A 9,446-nucleotide genomic window follows, 5' to 3' on the forward strand; every position below is an offset into this window, starting at 1 on the left:
AGATAGGTAGATTATCGGCAAACTCCTCGTTCGTACAACCTGCAGTATATGCACAGTAGAAGAGGGAAATTAATGCTTTTTATAACCTAAAACGTACAGAATCATTTAGAGCAAAACCTAAAGAAATCAACATTATTAATGTTGCCTTTCCATATATTCTAGATTATTTAATGTAATATGAAGAAGAACATAGATTTTGACAGTTGTGTTTTTATACTTCGAATCTAATTCCTAATAAATTACTATTCTATAAACATGCCGACTTAGATAAGTCCACTCAGACGAAGTTCACAGTAATACTACACAGCTAATTTGAGTTTTATCTCGATACATCAATTATATTTCATTCTGCTTGTATTGTCATTCATTATATCTCAATTATATTCTAAATCTTATCTGTAGTTGATGTGTAATAAAAATGACTCGGTCAATCATATGATGTACTTTAAGATCTCTTGATACGTAGTTTGTTATTTGTAATGGCTTCAAGTATATTTGTGAATAATTGTATTTAGATATTGATTTATCTGTTTTATATTATAATTCATTTCTATTGTTTCAGAAGGTGTCATCGAACCAACGTTGGATCAACTCACACGCAATTATATTAAATTTATGCTTTATTTTTATTTTAGACTTAATAACTGTAAAATACATGACGAGTGTATTATTTTTATAATTGTTTTATATTCAGTTTGTAAAATTTATTTTAATGAATATTTTAATTTAAATACACTAGTTAGTTTAATTTTTACATTGCAAAATTGTATGAAACATGATTGTATGAATTTGATTTTGTAGGTTAAGGAGTGGCGGCTCCTAAATTTACAAATTGTATGAGAGAAAATGAAAGAATTTTGCGATGCTACGAATTAAAGAAACTGTGTATGTTCAGAGTATTTGTGGAATTCTCTACACTATTAAGCTATTGTATAGAATTTTGCAAATATTGAAAATATTCTAGTAGAAGTTTTGAATGTAAAAGTGTATTATATCATCACATCAAAGTAGTAGTAATGTTGTTAATTAAAAACATAGGTAATAGCAATTTATTTTTAACCAAAAACGTTAAGGACGCATTTTGAATTTTAGAATCAGAGACACGTTTTAATCGAATAGTAATGTTGCAATATAATCTTTAACAAACTTATTGTTATTGATGCCTTCTTCTCTCTTTTTCTAGATACAAGACGCCACAATCACTTCAAGGGTCTCAAGGTGATTAACTTCAGGTTTACCAACAAAGTTCTCCAGAATGAAGTAAAAGAAGCCGTCCTCAATATTCACATTCAAGAGTTGGAGCCGCGTCAGAATGTTACAATAACCGAAGACCACTTTACAATAAATTATCAAATAAATAGAATAACTAGAAATAGCCAAGGGAATAAGGCCTCTGTCCCGTACGCTGAAGGTTCATTTAAGCTTACGAGAAAGGACTTAAAAGTTGGCAAATGGTTAAAAGTTAATGTTAGTAATATGGTGGCTGAATTTTTTAGATTGCCACGAGATAATTTAGCTATAGTAGCGAGAGTACAAGACTCGAAGAATAGAATCAACTTGGTAGTTCCTCATCCAAGTTCGGACATAAATAATGGATTGGTGAGTAATTTATTATTTGTAATTATGTATGCAGCTTCATAATTTACCAATTACCTTTTTCAACAAGATGCCAAGATATGTGGGCACCACAGCGGCGCTGGTTTTGTGTTTCGGATTGAAAGGCGCCGTGGCTTTTGAAATTACTATGCCTTATTCAGCCCCTTATTAATTAATTAGCCTAAGTTGAATACCATGATCGTTCCGACACATCTTCTCATAAATAAATTAAATTATTAACCTTAAACCAATCAAGTGAATTGAGGTGATAAGCTCAACGTTTTTTTTGGTCTTAGTCTTCGTAATTCTGGGGGACTCATTGTTGTTCTCATTTGTTATGTATTAGAAGATTTATGACTGAATTTCTACATGAGATCTTTATTATATTTGTTTTATTTATTTCACCCAACCAAGGCTTGTGCCTGGTTTTAAATTTAACGGTTAAATAAGTCACGAATATGTCGAGGTGAACCATGACGCGAACCCACAAGTTCCACAAGTTTATCTTCTACCAAAATTCGCTCAACGCAGCAAAAGATCTTTTCTCTTGGATAAATCTATGAGAGTTAGGAACCATGAAAGCAATTCAAATCAGTCGATAGAGCACTGATTTTTGTTTTTTATGGGACTAGACCTCCTTATGTCGTAACCATCGACATTATATTCCAGTAGAGTCCTAGTACCTACATTCGAAATACAAACAATTCATTCAATTAACTGAGGTTAGTACGCACGGGGTACTTAATGCTCATTGGTGAGGTAGCTTTAAATGCCTCAACGTATCTCTTGACCTCTGGAACTGCAGACTACTGTCCTTTGGGGGGGTCTTCACCACTTACGATCACGTGAGTCTCTTGTCCGTTTGCACCCTCTGATATGTAAAAATATTCTTTCAACAGAGTAACACACACAACACGCTGAACAAAGTATTTGAGATAAATAAAATGATGACAAATGTATTTTATCAGTTATAAATAAACTGCTATTTTTAGATTGTTTTTATCATTCCGTTCCTGTTGGGATTTTACAAGCTTTATCAATTACACTGTTTCTCTGTGATTTATTTATCTTCCGGACAAGTTATATTTATTCAGTTACATCTTTATGTGTGTTAGTTTTTGTGTTTTAGATGTTCCTTATTTCTCTCTTGTTTGATCTGGTGTAGAGTATAATACAATTTAAATAATTTGTTTCATGCATTAAGTATAACCCGTGCAACATTCGTCTTATATCAATTTCAAATATAAAAAAATAAATCCAGAATATTTGTGGCCAACATTTTTGTTGTAAGTAGGTATTTTGCAACCAGAGGAACCACAAGAGCGTCGCCACCCTTATAAAGCGTCGAATAATCATGCATATGAATTCTATAACCGAAAACACTTGGAAAAGTACGTCAAGAGTAGTAACTATTACGTAAAAGACGCATTTTATTAAACATGATGTTTGAATTGTAAAATCAGAAATTTTAATGATGTTTTCCTCCATAGGCGTCTTGTTCTCGGTCTAATCTTCATTTCATTTCATTTTTTAAGTCAACAATCAACAGACGAAAATGTTCTTTCCCAAGCAATAAGCTGATCACTCCTTCCTGTTATAATTAATAACGCGCTCTCCATCATGAGAGTGGCCTTTTCTTCTACTCTGTTAACTTTTTTTATTTTTTTTTATTTTTATTTTTTATTTTATTTTATTTGAGGAGCTTACAGCAACATTTACAAATCGGGCAAGTAAACATAATTCTAAATGCCAATTACAAGCTTCCACATATAGAAAGAAATTTGCTTAGTCTAACTATAACTATAGATTTAAAAAAGAAATACTTATACATATACAGATATAAAGATACACTTATGATACAATTTGTGATTTCGTAAAATCATTTGCGAACGCACTTTTTATGGTTTTTATACTACCACTAAAAAGACCAAATCGGCTATCACAATTATACATATTGAACAGTTTGGTGACGCGCAGTATGTAACTGTTTATTCTATATTGAGAATGACTGGAAGGTACGTAAAGTAAATCATGTTTTCTTAATGTTCGATTTGCATGATATACCTACACTTGTCTCCTATTTGCACTGCTCTTCATTTATAACCCCAATACCGCTAGGATACATGGAGTAAGCAGTTCTATGCCTATCTCTCGGCCACCATCTCCTATTCAGTTCAGTGCTATCATTTTCATCAGAACCCTTAAATTTTGGTTAGTTACAGTCGGATAATGTCAGGAACATTATCCGACAGTAACTTATAGGATACTTTTCTCATATTCTGCATTTTTGCTTGAGTTAATACGTCGATGAAAAAAATACAAAAACTAGAGAATTACGTTCTGTTACTCATAGATCAATCATCAGAACGTTTTTTATAGCACCATTATAAAAGAAATTATACAACAGCATTCTTAACAAGACGAGCATTAAAAAAGCCCAGCTAGACTGGGAAGTCTGAAAACAGCTTAATCGAATTTAATTTGGCCATCTATAGGCCACATTAGGTCAATAAGTAGGTTAAGTATCAAGTAATAATGTATCTCATGCTGCGCCAAATCAGAGATTGTGACAAATTATGCAATTATGCAATACTATTACTTCAAAACTCGTATGAAGTATTGGACAAAGTTTTAGTTCGCTCTTTTCTTAGCCGTAGGGTTTAATCCGGGGTCCGTGAGAGATTCGAATAATGTTGATATCGTCAATGGAATGGAGTCAATTTATATGCCAACATCCAGTTTTACTGAAACAATGCATTCAGAGTCTTACTAATTTTGTTTACGATTTGTATTAAGTATGTGAAATTGTTTTATGATCAAATTGTTTCCAGTTTGCCTTTCTCATCATCGCATAGATCTCATTTTGTCTTCATAAAATTTCACATTGGTTTATTTTGTAACAGGTCTTAAAAGCCAACTTTGAAACGTAACATTATTATGACTTATTTTCCGACTTCATCATTTCTCTTAATCTGACAACTATTATCACAATTCTAGCAATATTATTACTAAAGCGTATTGCGTAGTATTAGATTCGCCAAATGCGCATTAATTTTATCTAAAAAGGAAGTTATCATCAAAAAAATAATGAAATATTGATAAAAATGAAACAAAATTTTTATCTTATAACCCGAGATATTGGGGGAATTAATTAGGTCATGCGTATAGTCATGATTGAGACGAGCTAATTTTGTTGCTAAGAGACTTTAGAGATAAAAAGTTTTACATCTGGATCCAATGTGCGAAAGGAACATATGGCTGTAAATTACGTACTTTAATTACTTTATTCTATCTTAATGTTTTGTATTATAGATATAAAGTGACTAAATGATCAAGACTTTGCGCTGAGGCTTCATTTGCCATCAGGTAAAGGTTAAGAGTAGAAGGGTCAATCCTCACCTTCCTCTACCTATTACAATATAATAGCCTCGTAGGATTTCAAAAACCAAAGATTTGATCTGTAACGCGACAGCACAGGTCATTTTGAGACCTAATAATCAATGACGTGCAGTATACAAGTAGACTCCCAATCACCCGTTAATATATAACATATACAGATAGCATTGAAAAATTCATTCAAATTAACACCTTAATTCGTGGCAGTAATGTTCTAAGTCCCTAGTGTACGCTTGTTAGAAGTAGTAACACTACGTCACCCGCGAGACGGACGTGAACACGAGGCAAAAACATTTGGCTTTAGCAATCGAAATGTAATAACTAAATAAAAAAAATTAAAAACGTCAAGTTAGCTTTACAATTCTGTTGATTTAAAGGGGCATTTGAAAATACGTTATTTGGACAGTTTTTCACTGACCACTTTGTCATTGCGCGGCGTTGTATTCAAAGCGCGGTCGAAACACATCTAAACAAAGTCTGCCTTTTTTATGACAGTTAGGAACGATACGAGGAGGACGTTCAGCTGATGGTAATTGATATGCCCTACCCATTACAATGCAGTGTCGCTCGGGATTTTTGAAAAACCAAAAATTCGAAGCGGCTCTAGTACTGCGCTTGTCACCTTGAGACATAAGATGTTGTCTCATTTGCCCATTTATATCATAATTTCACTAGCTACGGCACCCTCCAGACCGAAACACAATAATGTCTACCCATAACTGCATCACAGCAGGAAAAGGCGCCGTTGCGATAACCATAATACTTAATATTATTCATTTATCATTATTTTAACGAATAAATACGACTCTTACACCCTGGTCACCCGCCCTCGTCCAATGAGCAAGAGCAATGTATTGACGCCATAAGTAGCAGTTACTAAAACTGATATAAATTATTAACTTGTCTAGTGTTGAAATACTAACATTATGTAGTTTATTTCTCATCATAATAACGTATAATTATTTCCAGATGCCATACATAGAAGTAAGTCTTAGTGACAAATCACACAAGAGAACGCGCCGTATGATTGGAATGGACTGTACGGAAAACTCTAAAGAAGTTCGATGCTGCCGGTACCCGCTCTCAGTAAACTTCGAAGAATTCGGCTGGGATTGGATAATCGCACCAAAACAGTACGACGCAAACTACTGCAGTGGCGAATGCCCCTACAGTTTTTTACAGAAGTACCCCCATACCCATTTAGTGCATTTAGCAGCTCCTCAAGGTAGTGGAGGTCCCTGCTGCGCTCCAAGAAAAATGAGCAGCATATCAATGCTGTACTTTGATCATGAGCTAAATATAATATACGGGACTATACCGGGAATGGTCGTTGAAAGTTGTGGTTGCTCATAGCGACCGGGATTAATATAATATATTTCCTTCGATTCTCTCGTATTTTGAGTTGCAGTTCTTGGTTTTGTAATCTTTAATTTCTCTGGACTTGTACCGTCGTGGTGAAGGAACTGCGAACTCTAAGTGATGTGTGAGTGTGTGCTATGATTAGTTTAAATTTTTATTTTCTTCATTTGTACATCTTTGAAATGAAATTTTGACTTATTTTAATACAAAAATCATTTGACCATGTATGATCACTATCAAGAAAGCATTTCGTATTAACTAGCATTTATAGTAATAAATTATAGCGTACCAATATACATAGATGAACTGTCAATATTTTTCTATTTTTTTACATTTTATATATTTAATAATGTTCGATATCTTTGTTTTAAATAAGACCTTTTGTAATGAAAACGCATTGCTCTATTTAGGCAGTATAATTTATGGACCGTTAGCAAAACCTTTATTAGTAGCGATCAAGTAAATTAATAATTTGATTTAAATTAATGACACTGAAACTTTGCTTAAGTTGAAAAAGAATATTATTAAAATTTAATAATTATTGGTGAAAACTTTCCTTCGTATTTCGTTTCGCATTTCCGTAAATAATAATTGTTGTTTGTTAGATTGGTCAGTCTATAAATATGATTCAACTTGATCTTTCAAATTGATCTTGTTAATTATAATATTTGATAGATTGCCAATAACAACAAAGTACCTTAACACAATAGTCCTCTGTGTTTGTTAACCTTCAGAGGTCTTTGCCATTGCATAATAATAATGTAAACTATGTTTTGTCTAACGTTGCGATACAGAAACAATAACTTGAACAAAGCTTAATTGCTAAAACAAATTGAAAAATTCCTCTTTTGAAATTAATAAAATTAATATGATCATTTTTGTAAGATAAGAAATCGATCTTGTAACATTTGCAGATCTTATTTTAAATCTATGTGTGTTTTTGTACATTCAATATTGACTACTGTGTAAAATAAAACTTAAGCACGAACGTATAGAAAATACAAGTTGATTGTATCTAATTTTGTGTCGTATTAATGTATTTATGTCTTTAAAATTGACTCAAATAGGTTTTCTGTTCGAACTGGAATTTGATCCTAGTTAGAGCTATGGCAAAGTAGGTATCACTATACGTCTCCATAACGACTATTTTTCATACGAATTATATTTGATGGAATATATGAGAACGCTTGAGATTTCCGCAATCTGGATTCCATCTTGCTGTTCACCAGTTCAACTTTCCTTGATATTTTAGTAATGTTCAGACTGCCATTATATTTGCCAGATTGGACACTAAGTCGTTCCGCCCACTGTTTTGTTTAGTAATTCATCAAAGAACTTTATTATTTGATCTAAACTTATTCAAAGATTTGAACTTAAATTAAAATTTTAATTACTGAAATTAAAAAATAATTATTCTAAATTTCCAAAATTTACTGGAGTAACACAATTTTTATAAAGTTTGCCGTTCACCAATTGTGCCAAAGCATTCAGTAATGCTACTAAAATATATTTGTTCTGCAGGATTGTCAATAGTTATTCTATCTGTTCATGTATGGCGTTGGATTAGTTTATACAAAGGATATAATATTATATGAAATACTTTAGAATGAACTTACAGTTAGCGCGCGAGTTGAATGCAGTCAGAGCCCGAAGAGCATCCTAACAGTGTTATCACGTTATTACTGAAGTTGCGATCCCGTGTTATTTTTTATTTTAACTAGATGGACCCGATTCCAAAAACGAGTTTTTATTCATCAATAAATCTCGTTTTTTTTGGAACAAAACCTGATGGAGTCGGCGATGGCCAAGGACGAGAAATGGCGAAAAGTGTTTACGACATGTTTGATGAAGAAAGGAAGAAAAAAATTAGAGATTTAACGTAGTGTAAAATGGTATACTTAAAGCATTGCTTCAATTTTGTCGACACACGCATGATTGTGTTCATCAGTTATAATTAGATCACAGCCCTATCACATAACTGAACTCTGCATTCAACTCGTGCGTTATCTGTACATAAGTAATTATTCTCTTCACAATGAAAACATTAGTTTGTGATCAAATCTCTCGATAATCACTTTTATATTATGTTCTCAATCGATATTAGAATACGGAATAAACATAAGTAGCTATGAGTAGATAGGTGTATGTAATGTCAATGTAATTTTATTATTGTACTTCCTCTGGAATTCGGATCTCGATCAAAATTTTTCGCTTGTTAGATTTCGCGGGTGGTGCTTAAAGGTTTTAAATCGTATGGTCAGTATCCAACCCTGTATTTTATATGCGTATTATTGTCGTGGTGAGCTAGATTTTTTTATATTGTTTTTATTGTAAGTTTTTTTAGAAAATGTTGGAAGAAAGGGGACATCCATAAAACGTCACACGAATTTCATGATGAGACACCCCTCACACCCCACCTAGTACGATGTCACATAATTCGCAATTTTATACTTTGATATTTATGAAATTATTAAAACAGCAGTATTCCGAAATTATTGCCATTTCTATTTAAATTATTTTTCAGTAAAATCAAAAATAAATTACCAAACATAAAAAATTAAAATTTAGTAGGTACCTATGTACTTTAAATTTAGTGTAGTTATGCCACCTAGATAGAACTGGACTGGGTCCCCTCACCGCCCCTTGTCACACTTCGTAGCTCCCCCCCCCCTTAACGTGTGACGTGATTAATGGATGGTCCCTAATATCAAAATTAGATCTCAATTTGGGCAACTGATAGATTTTATGTCTAAGTCTGACCGCTTTTGGATCGCGAATGATTATTGGGGACAGATGTCTGTCCGTTGTGGCTAGGATATCAAAATGAACAAACATGTGTTGTAAGTTTTACAAAATAAATTTCTCAATTCATAAAGGTTCATTTATTTACCCTAAGTACTTCAATGATGATTAAGAATTTTTTTATGGTATAGGACGGAGAAACAAGCCAACGAGTTATCTGATGGTAAACTTCTTCAATGCCCGGCAATGCTCCTATAATTCCTCCAAAGGAAAGGCAATGGTGATCATTTAAGTTATATCCGGTGATCCATATCTTTCTATACAATACCAATAACAATCCTGTGATTCCTCGA

At 32.9% G+C, this 9,446-nt stretch overlaps 1 protein-coding gene across 1 annotated transcript; it reads left to right on the forward strand.

Moving 5' to 3' along the window:
- Positions 1 to 1,137: 1,137 nt before the first annotated feature.
- Positions 1,138 to 9,226, forward strand: LOC126970353 (growth/differentiation factor 8-like; the record flags this gene model as incomplete). Its single annotated transcript, XM_050816208.1, has 2 exons — positions 1,138 to 1,599; positions 5,962 to 9,226. Coding segments are annotated over 2 exons (846 nt in total), but the record flags the coding sequence as incomplete, so codon positions are not given.
- Positions 9,227 to 9,446: the final 220 nt, after the last annotated feature.

The sequence above is a fragment of the Leptidea sinapis genome, chromosome 20 (assembly GCF_905404315.1).
Source record: "Leptidea sinapis chromosome 20, ilLepSina1.1, whole genome shotgun sequence".
NCBI lineage: Eukaryota > Metazoa > Arthropoda > Insecta > Lepidoptera > Pieridae > Leptidea > Leptidea sinapis.